At 51.1% G+C, this 20,230-nt stretch overlaps 1 protein-coding gene and 1 pseudogene across 1 annotated transcript in view; one reads left to right on the forward strand and one right to left on the reverse strand.

Moving 5' to 3' along the window:
* The window catches only part of LOC132485865 (serine-threonine kinase receptor-associated protein-like), a 34,960-nt pseudogene extending 28,141 nt beyond the window's left edge, over nt 1-6,819 (forward strand).
* Nucleotides 1-19,812, reverse strand: part of ERGIC1 (endoplasmic reticulum-golgi intermediate compartment 1) — a 108,916-nt gene extending 89,104 nt beyond the window's left edge. The window contains exon 1 of the mRNA XM_060094937.1: nt 19,653-19,812. Coding sequence (XP_059950920.1) covers nt 19,653-19,672 — 20 coding nt within the window. The 5' untranslated portion in view covers nt 19,673-19,812. The remainder of the gene's footprint in view (nt 1-19,652) is intronic.
* Between the last annotated feature and the right edge of the window lie 418 nt (nt 19,813-20,230).

A 20,230-nucleotide genomic window follows, 5' to 3' on the forward strand; every position in this document is an offset into this window, starting at 1 on the left:
CCTGATTCTGACTCTCTGGCAGTTTCCTTTTGGCCAGTGAAGCCTGGGAGCCCCATTCTTCTAGAGGCACTGGAAATCCAGATTTTTATGTGAAACCTCCTAATTTGAAATGCTGGCATTTAACTTTAATTTTTTTTTTTAATGTGAGGACCAAATAATCACATCTGTGATGGGGCAGAATTTGACCCCCAATGCTGCCAGTTTATCATCTCTGTTTTAGATCAAGTATGACAGGAAGTTTCATAAATGGGGGAAGGAAGTAGAGGCGTCATGTCACTGAATTAGGACCTACGATAGCCAGCAGCTGCGGGAGGTGCTCTCGACTCCGAGCAGTAATCCTGTGAGGTCAGGATTCATGTCTCCAGGAGGTAGGCTCAGAGAGGTGAAGTGAGCTGCCCAAGGACACACAGGGAGGGGGGCAGAAGCACCAGGATTGGGACCCAGATGTGCCAGGCTTCAAAGCCCAGCTATCCCAGGTCTGCCTGGGACCTCACAACAATGGCTCTAGAACAAGCTAAGTCCCGGGCAGCTGACTCTTCATGTTCCAGTGAGTGTGAGGCAGGCAGAGGTCCAAGTCGGGTGACATGTCTGTGTGGCCCCACTGTGAGGGGCCTGACCCAGGGAGGGACGGGTGGGGACGGGGCAGGGAGGAGGCGGGTCAGTGAACCCTCTCATTCCTCCTTTGACTCAGGGTTAACTCAGCTCTGACAAACCACCTGGCTTTGAGAGTGCCCCAGTTTCGAAGCTCGGCCAACCAAAGCCAAGTCGGGGAAAATTGGGCAGGACGGAGAGTGGAACCGGCCCAGCCACCTGGCCTTCAGGGTGAATCTGGGCGGGGCTCCCGGCTCTAGAAGGCAAGGGCTGGCTCCACCCATCTCCATGCCCTCCCACCTCCCGTGTTGACAGAGTCTAATCAGCCCGGAACCTGAACACATACCAGCCTTCTCATCTGTAAAATGGGGTAAGTAAAAGCCCTCACTTCCTGGGTTTGTTGTGAGAACTGAATAAAATGGTAGATTTACAGTGCGTAGCACTGTGCCTGATGACCAGGAGATGCTCAGTGTTTGCTTCTATCACCACCCTCTCCAACTGTCCAGCATCTGTGGCTTCTCACTTCCCTCCTTCCAGAAACATCTGACTGCAGAGGATGGGTCAGGGCTAGTTCTCTGCACCAAGAACAGAGGGCTCAAAACCCACAGCCATGTCACCAGGAACAATCTGAGGACCTAACACTCACCAGGACGCAAACACTTCTGTGGTAAACTAGAAAAAGTATGAGATCCAAGTGCAGAAAAGCTGCGCTCCTGTGGCCCCTCTGAACTTCAGTGTTCTCATCTGCAGAGAAAACGACCATGCCCAGATCACACTCATCTTCCAAGAGCTTTCTAAACTCTTAAGCCCCATGTGACGCTTTCATGATAATCATTATTAAGTTAATTAAGATTTGTGGTACCCAATCCCAGAGTTACACTTAAGTCATAATGGGGAACCCCTCTTCAGGGTTTCCCACCTTACCTGATCCTAAGAATCACTGAGGACACTTTGAAAGACGCAGACTCCAAGGCCCATCTGGACCGGACTTGAGGGTGGGGGGCAGGACAGGACCCAGGTGATTAGGGAAACCTGCCAGCTCTAGAGAGAACAGGATTACTCGACTGAAACTGAAAACTGGGCACCTTGACTCTCCACAGTCAGGTGATCTAACAGAAAGTATCATTTTCTGGGGGTTGGACAGTCTTGACTTTAGGGGCTGGCTGTTACTTTGATGGCTGTGTGACTCTGGGCCAAGCCTTCAACCTCTCTGAGCCTCTGTTTTCTCAAAATGGGAACAATTAGGCCTAGGCCCCTGGCTGGGGTGAGTGTGGAATATCAGGTGTCTGCTCCCTCCCAGCTTCCCCACCTCAGATTCTGGGGGCTAAAGTGCCATTTCAAGCAAGCGGAGCTAGCAGGGGTGAGGGGAGCCTGGTAGCCTCCCATCAGGACAGGCAGCTGGCCACCAATTCCCACTTTGGGCAGGGCCTGAGTAATGTCAGATTTCCCGATTCCTCAGGACACATTCGGTAGGGAGCATTTCCCATTCCCACTGTTAGAGAAATAAATCTTTTCTGATGCACTTATACTCTTAGAAGAAAACTAGAAACATTTTTCCAAACACAAAGAGATTTGGCAACAAAGCATCCAATCCCAGCAGATCTGGACCACTCTGCCAGGTCTCCGGGGTCCCATCTTGTCTGAGTTCTGAGCTGTGGGAGGTGTGAGGTTGGTGGAGCATGGGCCCCACATTCCACAGATTTAGATCTGATTCTCTCCTTCCTTCATTTAATAAATATTTTCTGAGCACCCGCTGTGTGCAGACCCTGGGCTCAGTACCAGGATCCAGTGATGGGCAGAGATTTGGTCCCTGCTCTCAAGAGCTTAGACTCCATCGAGACAGACAGATGTCAGGTGACAAATGGCACACACAGATCACTGCAATTGTGCTAAGTGATCTCAAGGACATGTCCAGGTGCAATAAAAAGATACACACTGGGAAGGGACGGGGGGGTGACCCAAATTAGATAAAGGATGCTGTCTGGAAAGATCTTTTTGGAGGAAGGGCACTAGTTGGCCAAGCTAATCCAGCGAGCTACTTCTCCGCAAACTCGTTATCACCTGTCTCCCTTTCCTTCCTCCTCAGCACTCACCACTGTGGACAATAACCATCTGTGCAATTATTTGTTCACTGGCATTCTGCCCACCTTCCCCACTATCCTGGAAATGCTACGACAGTAAAGGCAATGCCAGTCTTGTTGTCCCTGGAATCCTCCCCAATTAACCTTTGAGTGAGTGCATGAATGGATGAATGAATGAACCCTGCTTCCCTGGGCCTTGATCTCTTCATGCCCACAAATGGGAGTAACAATACCTTTGGCCATGTTGCTGGGAGATCTGGGGCACGCTGCCTGTATTCAATGAGTGGGGCTTGGCACTGGCATAACTTGGAATGAGCGGGACATTGTGGGAAGGGATTTAGGAGCAGGAGAGGAAGCCGGACTCCCCTACCCTGTGAACAAACCACTCGTGGAGTTCACCGGAGTCAGGACTGCAAAACAACTTCAGAAAGACGGGCCAGGACACACGGGGAGCCCTTCCCTTAACAGCAGGCAGGTAAGTAGTTCCCCAGGGAGAGCATCCACTGATGCAGTCCCCACACAAATCTTGTGTCACCCACTGGGCCAGTGAGTGGGTGACAAGTACCCAAGCATGCCCAGGGTCATCTTCTGATTTCCTGGCTCCTTGAAGCAGGCCTGGGAGACAGGCATTCCTGTGCCAGCACAGTCACGTGTACCAGGCAGGTGATGGGTGAGAGGGGCAGAGAGATGAGAGAGCAGCATGAATACACATGACCCCTGCCCACGTGGTCTCACCTACGGCGGTAAGCCCTCCCCGACCCAAGATGGCAGCCAGGGACAGTGCAGAGGCCGTGAGTCCTGCAGGGGAGCCGGGGGTCATGCCCTACTATGGGCCTCAGTTTCCCATTGGTTAAGTGACACCATTAATTCTCCTCATAGATCAAGGTGGAAACTATAAAGTCCTGAGTGCTACGAGGTGACAGGCGATTTCACCTACCTCTCTCTGCACCAAGTTTTGGATTTGCCTGTGCACAAACTGTGTGCTGATTGTCCCCTAAGCCAGCATTTCCCAAAGTGTGGCACCTGGGTGATTTCAGGCCATGTGGGGACCTGGTGGTTAAATGGCATCAGACTTCACAGTGAGGAGGCCATTCCCTGTTCAGCTCTCATGTGAGTGTTCTGAGGACCTCAAAGAGAACGTCTCGAGGTGGTGCTATCCAGCTGTCATCCTCTCATCTCTCTAGCACTTGCTAACATCCCTTTTTTAACAGACCCAGCTACTGTAGCACGCACCAGCTAGCTAGGACGGAACAGGCTTGCAATTATTTGTATCGATTTGTGGCAGGTGATACTGCTTTTCCGTTTTCAAAGATGTTATAAAGTTACCTTTTATAAATAAACATGTTAAATTCAAAAACTGAGTAGTTTCCATAAAAGTTATTGAGTAAGTAACACATGTTGTTTAAGAACACACTACCAAATTAGGGAGATGGTACCAGAATGGTGGGAGATTGAATACACTGACCGCAGTTACCACCTCTGCCAGTGACACATGTATCAAGGCCCGTCCTTTCTTCTTCCTCCTGGGTCCACGGCCCAATCAGATCTCCTGACCCACCCTGGAGTTGGGTGAGGCCAGTTCCCCGGGTCAAGGCAGAAGTGATAGCACCACATCCAGACTCTCCACGGCCTCCCTTTCTCTCCCCGCACTGCCGGGTCTCAGAAAGAATCCAACATCCTCTTGAGGAAGAACCACAAGACGGAGGGCAGGGTACCTGCGAGGGGCATAGCATCCCCACCACCTTGGGAATGAACTTCCGTTGCATTAAATCACTGAGATTTTCAGGTTGTTTATAGGAATTAGCTGACTTAGGCTAATACAAAGGGGCCATCTCTAGTCCAGTTTCTATATACCAGCCTGACATCCTGGTGCTTTCCTCTGTAAAGAATAATAACTGGGCCTCCCTGGTGGCGCAAGTGGTTGAGAGTCCGCCTGCCGATGCAGGGGATACGGGTTCGTATCCTCCCGGTCTGGGAGGATCCCATATGCCGCGGAGCGGCTGGGCCCGTGAGCCATGGCCGCTGAGCCTGCGCGTCCGGAGCCTGCGCGTCCGGAGCCTGTGCTCCGCAACGGGGGAGGCCACAACAGTGAGAGGCCCGCATACCGCAAAAAAAAAAAAAAAAAAAAAAAAAAAAGAATAATAACTGAGCACCTAACAGATGCCAGGCATAAACTGAAGGGCTTTACACAGATGAGCTCAATTAGTCCTCACGACAGCGCTGGGAACCAGGCACTATTGAGTAGTGGGCTTATTATCTTTCAGTGAGGCGACTGAGACCCAGAGGGCATCTTGCCCAAAGTCACATATTTGGGAAGTGGTGAAGCCGAGACTTGAACCCAGGACTGTTGGAGATGCACAAAACCGTTACTTTGCCACAGTGCGACGCAGCCTCTGCTGAGCACATCACCCGGGAACTGCTGTGCCCTGACTATGTGCCAGTCCCTGGGTTGGGTCCTGCAGGAGACAGCACAAGTGACACTGCCATGGCCTGGAGGCTGGCAAGCCAGGCGGGAAGGGAACAAGGGAGCCACGTGGCACAGAGCCGGATGGAGACTGGAGAGCGCGGTCAGGGAGGGCTTCGGGAAATCTCGGCGCATCACCACTCCCCAAGAACAGGGAGGGCTCACAGAGGAGGTGGATAAGGCTTAAGGCTGGCCCGGGAGGGCGGGTGCGATCTCAGCCTGCAGAGACGAGTGGAGAGATGCGTCTCATCCGAGCCAACAGCCACCTCCTGAATCCACAGGAATTAGCTGGGGCCAGGCCTACCACCCTGTCTAGTAAGGGGACTAAAAGACCGTGGGATGAGTCTTTAACACGCTTCCCTGGATGGTGCGGATCACGGCCGCCAGTTCTCTGGTTCTCCCCCTCCCCTACTCTCCTCCCTCCCCCCCTTTTCCTCCCTTGACAGCAGTGGATCGGTTGTCTGTTGCAGACTCCCTGACCCATCCCTAACCCCTTTCTGGCCTCGGGGCCACCGGACTGGCCTTTTCGCGGGGTGGCGGGGGGCATCTCGAGGAGTCGGTGCCAAGAGAAGAGAAAAGACAAGACCACCCTCGGCTCCCCTTCCCCTACCCCCGCCCGGATCGCAAGGCTCACAGCCGCCGTGGCAATGAGGCCGCTCACCTGCACGGGCCACACGTCACACGCAGCCTGTGGTGGATTTGGCCTTCAGTGGTATCACGCCTTACGGCTTTTGCCTAATCGGTGCTTGCAAAGATGGTAAACCTATGGTACGCCAAGGAGATACAGGAGACTGGACTGGAATATTTTTGGGTCATGAGGGTGCTGTTTGGGATGTAACATTAAATAAGGACGCCACCAAAGCATCTACAGCAGCTGCCGATGTCACAGCCAAAGTGTGGGATGTTGTCTCAGGAGATGAATGGAGGACCCTGGCTCATAAACACAGTGTCAAGATGGGATCTTACGCAGGATAGTAATTACTTGTTCACCGGGGGACAGGATAAACTGGTATGCATACATGACTTGAACAAACCTGAGGCAGAACCTAAGGAAATCAGTGGTCATACCTCTGGTATTAAAAAGGCTCTATGGTGCAGCGACAATAAACAGATCCTTTCAGCTGATGATAACACTGCTCGCCTTTGGGATCATGCGACTATGACAGAAGTGAAATCTCTACATTTTAATATGTCTGTTTGCAGTATGGAATATATTCCTGAGGGAGAGATCTTGGTAATAACTTATGGACGATCTATTGCAGTAAGTTTGGACCCAATTAAATCTTTTGAAGCTCCTGCAACCATCAATTCTGCATCTCTTCATCCTGAGAAAGAATTTCTTGTTGCAGGGGGTGAAGATTTTAAACTTTATAAGTATGATTATAATAGTGGAGAAGAATTAGAATCCTACAAAGGACACTTTGGTCCCATTCACTGTGTGAGGTTTAGTCCTGATGGAGAACTCTACGCTAGTAGAGTTCTGAAGATGGAACACTGAGACTATGGCAGACTGTGGTAGGAAAAACATACGGCCTTTGGAAATGTGTGCTTCCTGAAGAAGACAGTGGTGAGCTGGCAAAGCCGAAGATCAGTTTTCCAGAGACAGCAGAAGAGGAGCTAGAAGAAACTGCTTCAGAGAATTCTGATTCCATCTGTAGTGCAACTCCTGAAGTTAAGGCCTGAGCATCAGGCAGATGTACACAACTTATGGACTAAAACAAACAGAGAAAAGCATCAGCTTCCAGAGTTACTCTCTGCTTAAGGTAAACACGAGCAGTAAACAATGAGGAATATGAATTAGCTCCAGTGCTGGAACTAACCAACTTGGTGATACCTGTAACTGAAAACACAAGAGTATCAGCTGAAGGCAGATGCAGTTCAACTCTTGTAGTACGATGGTCTGTTGTCTTTTTAATGAATATGTGCAAACCAACACCCAATTTCTCTTATTACAGTTAGATTTCTTGTAGCTGTTTATGTTATTATGAGAGGGAGAGTATATTGACCTATTTTTCTGACTTTTCCCTTAAAGCAGAAAGCCATTTTTTTTGTTGCTTTAGTTATAAAGAAGAGGGGGAATACATGATAAAGTAACTGGTTTGATCTCTCTTTTATTGTATACTGTTTCTGAAAATCTAATTGTTTTTAGTTGTCTAAATAAAATGCCTAAAAATAAAGCTTCCCTGGGCTGGATGAAGTACTCCTAGTTCTTTCAAGGCTACTCTTATGGCTCCTACAGCCCTCTCTATTGGCTCTTCTTTAAGAGGGCATGGGGCGTAATGGAGAGATTGTGGCGGAGGGGGCCAGACCACTCCACATCCCGATAGCTGCCAGCCCCTCAGAAGTGATACGGGTGCACAGTGCGGTGCGGCCTGCACCAGCGGAGCAGAAAGAGTCACTGCTAACGGTGAACACGTGAAACTGCACGAGGGATTCTAGACACTGGTGGTCCGCTTCCCTACAGGAGGGCCAGCTGACAGTGAAGATGGGCAGGAGAAGGACCGCTGATCAATAAGGAGTGATACGGCAGGGGCAGCCTGGCAAATGCTGCCTGATCCAGCTGAAGGAGAGTGCCGCCAGTGACATCATGTGGATGCCAGGTGCCCCTGACAGGATGTGCTGAGAAGGGCACTCCACCCACGAACGACCCAGTCTAATCGCGAGAAAACATCAGACAAACCCAGAGTGCAGGACGTTCTACAGGCCATTTGGACAGTGTTCTTCAAGACTGCCAAGGTCATGAAGAACAAGAAAGACTGAGGGTGGGAGGAATTGGGAGACGGGGATTGACACATATCCACTATTGATACTATGTATAAAATAGACAACCGATGGGAACATACTGTATAGCACAGGGAACTCTACTTAATGAACTGTGGTGACCTAAATGGGAAGGAAATCCAAAAGGGAGGGGATATATGTATATGTATGCCTGATTCATTTTGCTATACAGTAGGAGCTAACACAACATTGTAAAGCAACTATACTCCAATAAAAATTAACTTATAAATAAAATAAATAAAATTTTGAAAAGAAAAAAAAAAAAAAGACTGGGGACTTCCCTGGTGGCGCAGTGGTTAAGAATCTGCCTGCCAGTGCAGGGGACACAGGTTCGATTGCTGGTCCAGGAAGATCCCACATGCCGCGGAGCAACTAAGCCCGTGCGTCACAACTACTGAGCCTGCGCTCTAGAGCCTGCGAGCCACAACTACTGGAGCCCGTGCTCCACAACAAGAGAAGCCACCACAATGAGAAGTCCGGATACCACAAAGAAGAGTAGTCCCCACTCGCCGCAACTAGAGAAAGCCCGCACGCAGCAACGAAGACCCAACACAGCCAAAAATAAAAAAATAAAAAAAGACCGAGGAACTGTCCCCAGCCAGAGACTGGGGAGACGTGACCACTGAATGCAATGTTGGATCTTGGACTGGATCCTGGAGCAATAAAAGGACATTAGTGGAACAAAACTGTTTTTAAATTTTATATTATTTTGAGACTTTGCTTCTTTGGGGCACGATGGTCACCCCATCTGGCTGTGAGAGCTCTCTACAGACTGTGGGCTGGCAGTGTGCTGATCTTTTAAAGTTTCTTTCCCTACCCAATCCCCCCCTTTTTGGTGAAGTTTCAGTGAGGTCTGTTAGGTGTGCATCCTGCAGCTTAATTGGCTTAAAATGTACTCTCCTTTGGTGTGATCTCTTTGGGGGCCGACTGGGAGAAAGAAAAACCAACAGCATAACTGTTTTGATACTGGAAATTGATGTGTCCTTTTGAAATAAAGAACCTGTCCCTCAAAAAAAAAAAAAAAAAAAAAAAAAGGACATTAGTGGAAAACAGGTGAAATCCAAAATAAAGTCTGGGGAACACTAGATTGGAGGTATCTGTACCATCTTTACAACTTTTCTGTAACTCTATTCCAAAATAAAAAAGTGTCTTTAATTTTAAAAAAAGGGAGACGCCAAATACCAGAACTAAAACATAAGTTCCGTGAGGTGGGGGGGGGGCAGGAACTGTCTGTCTGGCTCAGTGCTATATCCCCAGCTTCGAGAACAGTGCCTGGCACACAGTAGGCCTTCAAGAAATATGCTCAACGAACAAATGACTCCACCACCCCAGCCTGTTCCTGGCCTATTGACTGGGGCTCCAGAGAGCAGCCAGAGAAAGGACAGGATGGCCAGCCCCACCTGCTCCCCACAGGAAGGGCTGCACCCCTCTCCCCACCTCCCCAGCAAGGGCTCAGCGGTAATCTCCTGCCCACAGATGTACAGTGTCACCTAGATACTGGAAATTGTCACCTAGGCCCAGCCCCCTTCTCAGGCAACCCAGAGCCCCCTTCCCGGCCAAGGTTTCCATGGCAATAAATTGTAAACACAACTAAGTAGTCAGCAGCTGACATCGGGGGTTTCCATGGAGTGCCTCCCCAAAATCGAGGTGATTATGCTTCCCTCTGGGACACGCAAGTGTGGTTAAGAAAACCAGCTCTGGCATCACAGAGAGTTCCACTTGCCTGTGGTTTGTGAGACCTTGGCCAAGTCCTGTCCTCTCTGTGTGCAGCATCCTCATCAGGCAAATGGGAATGACACCTGGTTCCTATGTGATGTGAGGATGAACTGAATCCAAGAAAGGCCTTCAGACTGGCACTTGATAAATGGGCACTGTTGGGGGCACTGTGGTCACAGCACAGCCCTGGGAGGTCACCTGAGACACCCTGAGGGCTGAAGGTTTTAAGGGATCTGGAGAAGGGAATGCCACTCAAACTGAGCTTTGGCCAGCCCCGGGACTGCTGAGGAGGAAAGACAGGTCCAGCGGCAGAGCTGGCAGTGCCACCGTAGCACCAACCAGGGAAGGGAAGCCCTGGCTGCCAGGCCTGGAAGAATCGTGCCCCGAGGATGCCTCTGCCCAAACCTGGGGGTCCGTCAACTCCTGTGCCTCCGGCTCCGAGCCCAGACCCACCAGATCACCTCCTGAGAGTCCAGGGGCACCGCCCCAAGTCCTGTCCACCCGGCGAGTGTGTGCTCGTTCACTGGTACGTGTGACACACAGGCTGCATGCCGCCAGCCACAGGCCATCATCAGCCCTCAGAAGGCTTTGGTTTGGCCCAGCATAATGTTCAACAGCAATAAAACTGGAAGCAGTTACTAATCATTTTCACACAATTTATCAGACTTTCATCATTTCCGAAAAAATTGGGTAATCTGTAGAGCAACAAGCCACAGACATCTGCCCCTTCCCAATGGAGCGTCACTCTCTGATGGGCCCAGCCGGCCCCCAACTGCCCCCCACCCCGTGATACCTGCCCAGGGCCTGGGGACATCTGGGTATGTGATCATTTGACCGTTTTCTCTCCCACCAGAGATTAATGCCTTGGGGTCTGGGGTCATCGTGTGGGTGCCACTTAGAGAAGGGAGGCCAGCTCTGGGTTGAATCGCCCCAGGTGTTCTCAAGGGAGCACATCACTGGTCCTGCAAATCCAAGGGGCCCCGGCTTTACCATGTCCACCCCCCAGATGCCCCTCTGCTCAGGTCTACCAGAGCTCGGCAAGGAGTACGGGGACAATGCTGCCAAGGAAGGCCACGATGAGTGACACGGTCCCACATTCCACATGAGCTCATCTCATCCTCAAAAACACCCTGCAAGGGAAGTATGAGCACCCCACTTTGCAGATGAGGAAAATGGAAGCTTACAGGTCAAGGCCGCCCTTGAAGGAATCTGCAGTGTAGAAGGACATTCTGAAAGGGTGGCCCACGACCTTGCACTTTCCCCTGAAGATTTGGAGACACTTGCTCCACACCATGAAAGTACCCTTGGACTCAGCAAAACATCAAAACAAGTCAAATATCACCAGATTTCTTCCAAAGTAGTCAAGGGACATTTTGGTTCACTTCTACATGTCAGTGGCTCCTGATGTGACATCAAGAGAGAAAACGATAGTGGAGACCTGGTGGACAGTCATAAAACTCGACAATGTCAAGGTACCAGCGAGACAGAAGAGCACCATGGTGAAGTACCCTGGCTCTCGAATCACAGACCCAAGTTCAAGTCCCAGTCCTGTACTTCCTCAGCTGTGTACCCCGGGCCAGTTCACTTCCCAGCTCTGAACCTTGGCTTCCTGTTTTAAAACTGAATTAATAAAGGAAACAATCAGCAGAGTGAAAAGGCAACCTTTTCACTGGGAGAAAATATTTGCGAACCATGTATCTGAAAAGTGGTTAATATCCAAAATACATAAGAAACTCCTTCAACTTCATAGCAAAACACACACACACACACCAACACCAACAACCCCACAACCAAATAACCTGATTAAAACTGGGCAGAGGGGGCTTCCCTGGTGGTGCAGTGGTTGAGAGTCCGCCTGCCGATGCAGGGGACGTGGGTTCGGGCCCCGGTCCGGGAGGATCCCACATGCCGCAGGGCCCGTGAGCCATGGCTGCTGAGCCTGCGTGTCCGGAGCCTGTGCTCCACAACGGGAGAGGCCACAGCAGTGAGAGGCCCGCGTACCGCAAAAAAAAAAACAAAAACAACTGGGCAGAGAACTTGAATAGACAGTTCCCCAAAATAAGACAATCGAATGGCCAACAGGTATATGGAAAGATGCTCAACATCACTAATCATCAGGGAAATGCATATCAAAACCACAATGAGGGGCCTCCCTGGTGGCGCAAGTGGTTGAGAGTCCGCCTGCCGATGCAGGGGATACGGGTTCGTGCCCCGGTCTGGGAGGATCCCATATGCCGCGGAGCGGCTGGGCCCGTGAGCCATGGCCGCTGAGCCTGCGCATCCGGAGCCTGCGCGTCCGGAGCCTGCGCTCCGCAACGGGGGAGGCCACAACAGTGAGAGGCTCGCATACCGAAAAAAAAAAAAAAAAACCACAATGAGGTGGGAGGGAGGGAGACGCAAGAGGGAAAAGATATGGGAACATATGTATATGTATAACTGATTCACTTTGTTATAAAGCAGAAACTAGCACACCATTGTAAAGCAATTATACTCCAATAAAGATGTAAAAAAAAAGAAAACCCACAATGAGATATCACCTCACACCTGTCAGGATGGCTGTCACCAAAATAAACAAAAGATAAGTGTGGAGGATGTGGAGAAACTGGAACTCTTGTACACTGTTCATGGGAATGTCAATCAGTGCAGCCACTATGGAGAACGCTATGGAGGATACTCAAAAAATTAAAAATAGAAATACCATATGATCCAGTAATCCCAGGACTGGGTATTTATCCAAAATAATTGAAGTCAGGATCTTGAAGAGATAGATGCAGCATTATTCACAATAGCCAAGATGTGGAAACAATCTAAGTGTCCATGGATGGATGAATGGATAAGGAAAATGTGGTGTATATTATTGTGGTGGAATATTATTCGGCCTTTAAAAAGGAAATCCTGGGACTTCCCTGGTGGCACAGTGGTTAAGACTCTGCGCTCCCAATACAGGGGACCTGGGTTCAATCCCTGATCCGGGAACTAGATCTCCCATGCATGCCGCAACTAAAGAGCTGTCAAGCCACAACTAAGGAGCCCGTGGGCTGCAACTAAGGAGCCTGCGGGCCACAACTAAGACCTGATAGAACCAAATAAATAAATAAAAATTTTTAAAAAAAGGAAATCCTGCCATATGTGACAACACGGATGAACCTGGAGGACACTGTGTTAAGTGAAACAAGCCAGTCACAGAAGGCCAAATATTGCCTCCACTTATATGAGGTATCTAAAATAGTTAAACCTACAGAGGCAGAGAGTAGAACGGTGGTTGCCAGGGGCTGGGAGGAGGAGGAGGAAATGGGGAGTTGCTATTCAATGGATATAAAGTTTCAGTTATACACATAAGTTCTAGAGACCTGCTGTACAACACTGTGCCTGTCATTAACAATCCTGTAGTGTGAACTTAAAAATCTGTCAAGAGGGGAGATCTCATCTTAAGTGTTCTTAGCACAATTTTAAAAAATTGAATTAATAGTATGACTATAAAGTGATAGCATTACAGTTTCTTGGAGGGATAAAACTTCTGTATCCAGACTGCGGGGGTTGTTACACAATGTAAAGTCTTGACTTCCACAGAAGAATACACCAAAAAAGGCCACTTTTACTGCATGTTAATTAAAAAGATAAAATAAATAAATAGTCATCTAAAAAACAAGAAGATAAAATATAGAAAAATAAATGACTAATAATCGTATCTATCTCGTGGAGCCAGTGTAACTTTCAAGTCCAGTGACATGCCCAGCACAGAGTGCAACACATCACCAGCTGAGAAACCATCAGACATGACTAGTAAGATTCACCTTGCCTCCTTTCCTCCTCCAGAGCAATTCGAGCCCCAGATGGCAACTCAAGAGAGAAAAGCATCACCAGCACCGAATGTTCAGGGACCTGTGACTAAAGTTTGGTAACAGCCAGGCCTCTCATCTCAAATAGGGTTTCCACCTTTTGGATAAACAGAACATTCAGTCCCTTTCAAACGGATCTTGCTTCCTGTCCAGCTGTGCTGCCCAGCAGATTCCAGAAGCATTCAAGGGAAGGATTTTACTGTCAGGTGTGTGTGCTGGTCCCCCAGGGACCCCTAGATGCACCAGCTATGTGACCCAGCATCTCTGGGGGTCAATTTCCCTGGATGTAAAATAGGAATAATGCCCACTCAGAGGATGAGGAGATTTGTAAAGCGCCTTACGTATCCCCGAGCTCTTGGTAGTACAGGGAGCCCTGAGTTCCTCCGGCCTCTCCCAAGGGTCAAGACTTTTAAAAACCAATACACGCTAGTGTTGGCAGGTTTTTTTCCCATCCGGTACTTTTCCTGCATAGACACCAATGTAATTAAGTTAACAGACCTAAATGCTAAAGTTGACAACAGACAATTAGGTGAATTACCACTTCCGTAAAGGAACAATTACAGCTGTGTTTCCCAAACAATATTCTGAGAAATGGTACTGGCCGCCCCATGAAGAACAAGGTTGGCTTAGACAGTAAGTTTGGCAAAAGCTGGGCTAAGTGACTCAGGTTCCTTTTGTGCAGGACTTCTCAGAGCCTTTAGTAAGTTATGCACGTGCTGTGGATCTCCAAATGAGGGACCCATTATGGAGCGGCACAGTCTGGGAGATGCTGAGTTAGTCAATCTTACTGTACATCCAAATCACCAGGGGATCTTGCATTTCCAGCAAGCTCCCAGGTGATGCTGAAGCTGCTGGTGTGGGGACCACACTTTGAAAAGCAAGGATATCCATGGAAAGGTAACCCCACCACCACTGCCCTGCCTTAGTGACAGCTTTACTAGTGAAGAACAGTCCCAGAGGGAATGTGCTTGCAGGGGGGGACAGATGGGACCAGACTCTACCCCCCAACCTCCCCTCCAAAGACCCACTCTGGCATCTGGCTGCCCCGGTGCTCTCGGCCTGCTAAATATGGGTTCTCTGGATCTAGAGCAGTCTTCTCAGTCTTAGCTGTGCACTTGGAATCACGTGAGGACCTTTATAAAACACTGATGCCTGAGTCCCCCACCCTCAGCTCCTGATTACTGGGTCTGGAGCACCACCTGAGTTTGGGGATTTTTAAAACTCCTCCAGTGATTCTAACATACAGCAGAGCTGATGTTCACTGACATAGAGGTGGTGGGTAAGCCTCACCCCAAATGCCCTCCTCACACCCTGCCTGCCTCTCCAGTGCCTGATGAAAACTGCCCAGGAGCAACTCCAAAATAAAAAATGAAAGGATTACCAGATGGGAAACAGAACTTAACGAGGCCACAGCTGGCTAAAGCCACAGCTGGCTAAAGCTAAAGTCTCAAGATACTATGGTATCAGGAATCCAAACCGCCTCAGGAGGAGAGATTTTTCCATCCCCTTCCACATCCAGATGAGCAGGTAAACATATGCTCTACACTCTAAAGCCCTAGTGGCCGGAGTGGGAAAACCTGGACGCTCCAGAATGAGATGCTCTAAATTGCTGTTGAGACCATAGTGAGGGTTCTTTAAAGACAATTTCAGAATCAGATGTCAGACCACATGAGTCTAGTTTAAAAATAAATAAATAAATAAAGGCTGATGACTTTAAGCTTCTTTTTTTTCCCCCCCCCAGTATGTGGGCCTCTCCCGTTGCGGAGCACAGGCTCCGGACGCGCAGGCTCAGCGGCCATGGCTCACGGGCCCAGCCGCTCTGCAGCATGTGGGATCCTCCCAGACCAGGGCACGAACTGACTTTAAACTTCTTAATGAGCACTACTGGGAAAGGATTAGAGATGAGAAAGCCAAGGAATCCAATTAGAGAGGGTTTCAGTTCTCTCTGAACTCGGTGAATGGAAGGGCAAAGCTTTAGAGATGAGCCTATAGGATACAAGTGGGGCTCTGGAGCACAAGAACAGCATTCCAACCCCAGTGCCTTCTGCTGACCCATCACGTCCCTTAACTCTTCTGCACTTCCACTGGCTCATCTGTAAAGTGGGATAACAACAGGGTCTGCCTTGCAGGGTTGGTGCGGGATAAAATGAGCACAGGTAAGATCCTTACCACAAGGTCAGGCACTAGTAAGTGCTCAATAAATGTGAAATGCTGGCTTGATTTTCAAATAATTTTTCCTCCAGTCTGGCTTTTATTTCCCTTTGGCCCTGATTTTTAAGTCTATTTATATTTTTTTAAAACTCGTTGTAAAGTACATGTTTCCGTCAACTTCCCCAAGATCTTTCTGGAATGAAGTAAGGGAGAAATACAGGCACTCACATAAGCCATTGTACTATCTGCTGAGTGCTGATTATGTGCTCAGAGCCCGCAGTGGTGGTCGGGGATGACCCCGGCACAGGGAGTGAGGGGGGCTGCAGGGCCCCCCCCCCCGGGCAAGGCCGCATGGGGAGCTGAGGAAATCGTACTTGATCAGAGCAATGGGCCCCATTTGACGGTTGAAACCAGAATGTGAAAAAAATCAGGTCAACTTTGGAAAGCTCCCCTGGGTTCTAAGGGTCTCTTGAAGATGAGAGACCACTTGGAAGGCCAGACTGAGAGGCGATGGAGGCTGAACCAAGGCGCCGCAGCAGGGCCGGCATCACAGGTGTGTGAACTGTGCAGTCGCACAGGGTCCTGTGCTCAGAGCACTGCGTCTAGGCTTAGTCTAATGCTCTGCTGTCACCGTCCTGACGTTCATAATACTTTTCCAACAAGGGGTTCTGCGTTTTCATTTTGCACTGGGCCCCGCAAATTATGCAGCCGGCTGTACCCTGCAGGGACACCTCACTTGCCCCTACATCTACCCTACAAAGTGAGGCAATGAAGATTGCCATCTTCTCCTTAAAATGAAGAAACGGAGGCTCGGAGAAGGTCAGTCAACTGTCCCAGGGCCCAGATGGTCAGTGACAGGACAGCAGCACACCCCCGGTCTTGGGGTTTCAACTCAGAGGCTGCCGTCGCGGGAAGCCGGCCACCTCTGCGTGCCTGAAAGCCGCGCTCAGGCTCTCCTGGGCCTGGGCTGCAAGAAATGCCCCACCCTCCCCACAGCCTGAGCCAGAGACAGCAGGTGTTCTGGCCCCTGCCAGCCGGAACTGGGTCCGGGCAGGGCCAACGCCCACGGAACTGGGTCACAAGGCCAGTTCCACCACTGCAAGGTCCAGCGATTAATGAAACAACGCACCAGGAGCAAAACAAACACAAGTCATCTTTGAAGGCCTCGGGGCCCTCCTCTGTACTCTGCCTATCCCCCACTCCCAACTACAATTTAGAGAAGAGCACATTCAAGGAAGGAAGGGGGGAAATCAACCACCCACAGCTGAAAAGGTTCCCAGTAAAGGAAGAACTGGCACATCAAATCACACCGTGCCTTTGGCTTCCTGGACAGACTCTGAGAGACATATCCTGGGGGCGAGTGTGGCCCTGGCACTATTCTAGGCACTGGAGTTACAACAGTGAATGAAACAGATAAAGATCTTTGCCCTAGGGAGCTCATGTTTTCATGGGAGGAAAAAAGAGAATAAGCATAAAATAATTAAGTGAATTATACAGTGTTAGGAAATACAGGTGCTTTGATGAAATAACACAATTAATAATGAAAAGAGTGGCCAATATTTATTGGGTGCATACTCTGTATCTAAATGCTTTACACACACTGGCTCAGTTAATCTTCTCGACAACGGGTACTGTTCTCATCCCCATTTCACAGACAGGAAAGCACACAGGAGGTAAGGTGCACAAGGTCCCACAGGCACTAGGAAAACAAGGAGTTCTGCTAAGAAAGAGCAAGAGGTTCCTTTCTCCCCCTTCCTGATTGTGTTCTGTATTAAGGAGAGCAAAACGATCAGGAAGCCAGGTCTTCTCCCTGGCCTCGAACGGGGCGGGGGGGGGGGCGGTTCAACCAGAGCATGACCCTCTCCACGTCCCCATGGTTTTTAAGAGATCTGACAGGGCTGTGGGACCCGCCAAGACCTCCCTTTTCCCCCACAGCTAAGGCTTTGCAGCTAACAGTCCCCAGATCGAATCCCAGCTCCACCAGCTCACCACTGCCTAGCCCTGAGCAAACGGGTCACATGTCACCCAGCTCTGCAGTGGGGCACGTGGCGGAGGGCTGAGCACGGAGCAGACACTCAGTAAACGTTTGATCAATGAACACTGAAGCGCGTGTACAGTGGATCCTTCCTTCCTTAGAACCTAAGACCTGGAATGAGCACATCTTAAGAAGTGTAGGTTACTAGGCTCGTCCTCCAAGGTGTGAATGGGAAGTGTTGAATCCATTCTCACTGTTCTGTGGTGGCACAAACCTTCAAGGAAATTGATTAAAACACCTCATTAAGCTGGGGCCCCCATGGTACCTGGACACTCCAAACCTCCAACTCAAGGGGCACCAGGTCAGGAGCTGTGCGTGACCTGGGACGCTGGCCCACCCTTCAATCTAGGTCCCATGAGGTCCAGGGCAAGACCCTCAGCCCTCAACTTCCTCCTCCTAAAATGGGAGATTAGGTGCAGAGTGAATGAATTCTATGTCCGAAAGCAGTGACTTCCCCAATAAGGTCAAAATCACTGGAACCTACTGAATCACAAAGGGATCTCATGTCCTGAATGTTAACCGTCTGTACAAGGACTGCCCCTGAATTCCATCACATGGGCTTTCCTTGTATGAAAATGCCCTGGGTCTGCAAGCGTTTGTCTGAGACCCTGGTGCCAGCCCCAGGGCTGCATGGAAGGGGCAGGCTGTTTGTGGGATGGCAATGGTGCCCAGGGCAGGCTGAGTACCACGTCAGCCAGTGCAAGAGTTCCAAGGCCAATGTTCTCTCCATGCTTAAACTCCAACATGCCCACATGCCATGGGGGTCACTGCCAGACTTTTCTTCCCAGGAAGGCTGTCGCTTTACCCTGACTTCATTCACACCTGTAGGGAGGGAAGGAGCTGGCAGGGACCGGAATCCCTATTTTGTGGATGAGGAAGTGGCCTCATGGAGAGGCTGATTGTCCACTAACCTCCCACTTCTGAGCTCTGCACCCCTCCAGGCTCTGAATTAAGCTCTTCTCATGCACTCAGCCCTCGCAGGTGGGACTTTATTTTTAGCCCCAATTTGCAGGTGGTGACACAGAGATACTGAGAGGGCTCAGACACTTGCCCAAGCCATCAAGCTGTGCAGCTAAGGGGAAGTCTGAACCCAGAGCCTTTACCCCTAACTTCTAGAATATACCATTCTGCCCACTAAAGCCCTGCTATTTTTCTGGCTATACACCACAGTGTGGCTGCCTCAGGCCAGGGCATCCCCTGGGGCTCCATACCTCAAGGGAAACTCTGGATGTAGACCCCCGTCAGGCAGGCTTCCAGAAGGCCTAGCCCAGCACAACGTGGACCATGAGGCGGCTGGACCCCACAAAGGGCCCATTGTGGTGACTGTAGAAAGCCAAGGGCAGATCAGGCTAGGCCCTCTGCAAAGCCCTGCCCACAGCTCCCTTACCTCCTCCCCTCCCCCATGGAGCCCCCATACCCAGAGCACAGGACCAGGACTGGCTGAGGTACAGGCCTCCGGTTCGGCCCAGTCAGGGAGAGTCTGAGCCTATGGAAACCTGAAACCCTCCAGCAGCTGTCTGGCGGGATGGGTCTGCACACCCCTGCGGATCCCTGGGGGCTCATCCGAGGTGCCCTGGACGCACCTGTCAGCTGGGGTGGGGTTCACGAAAGGAGGCTCTGTAGAGGAGACTAAGGGGATGGCTTGTCTGCTCCTATCTAGGGGAGGGAGGAAACCTGTTTCCCAGCATAGGGGGAAGGGGCTGCGAGTTTGCGAGGTGTCGGGGCAGCCTGGGGAGGGGGCTCTGCGGAGGGAAGGGGCGGAGCGGCCCGAGAGGTGGGTGGCCTCACTTCCCGCTGCACGAGGAGGCCCTCCGAAGCTCCAGCTGGCTTTGTGTGTGGCACGGGGGCCCGCCCGGCGTCCCCGAGGGCCCGCCGAGGCGTGCACAGGGCAAAGGGCCGCTTTTGCGTTCCAGGCGGGAGGGGTCCGCGGCGTGCCCGAGCATCCCCCGTGCCCGCGGAGGGGGCTCCCCGGTGGCCGGGGTCGCCACACTCACCTCCTGAAGTCAAAGGGCATCGTGCCGCCGCCGCCGCTGCCGCCGGGGGTGGGAGCCCTGCAGGCCAGGTGGGCCGCGGCGCCGCGTGGGTCCCAGCCCGCTGCCAACGCCTCCGCCGGCCGCCCCGCCCCCGCCGGCCGCCCCCAGCCCTGGACACTCGCTGCTGCCTCCCGCCGCCGGGAAGTGACGCTCCGCGCAGCCCATTGGGCACCGCCCCCGCCCCCGGCCGCCCCTTCCGCTGCCCTGTTAAAGGGGCCCGGGGGCCTGAGGGCCTGGGGGCCTAAGGGGCTAGGGGCTAGGGGTTAGGAGCTGGGGGCTGGGGGCTGGGAGGGGGAGGGGGAGGGGCTGGCCTTGGTGGGCGCGCGATGGGGGTCGAGGCTTGGAGAGGAAAGGAGCACCCAAAGACTCCCGCGTTCCTTCCTTCCAAGCCCCCGCACTGTGTTTTCCATCACTTTCTGTGTGACCTTGAGCAAATCCCTCTGCCTCTCCGAGCCTCCTCCCCTGTTTTGCGTTTGTAAAACAGTTTCCTTGGGTTGTGAAAATTAAATGGAATGGTCCAGATGTGGGCTACACACAGC

This window comes from Mesoplodon densirostris, chromosome 3, assembly GCF_025265405.1.
Source record: "Mesoplodon densirostris isolate mMesDen1 chromosome 3, mMesDen1 primary haplotype, whole genome shotgun sequence".
NCBI classification, from domain to species: Eukaryota; Metazoa; Chordata; class Mammalia; order Artiodactyla; family Ziphiidae; genus Mesoplodon; species Mesoplodon densirostris.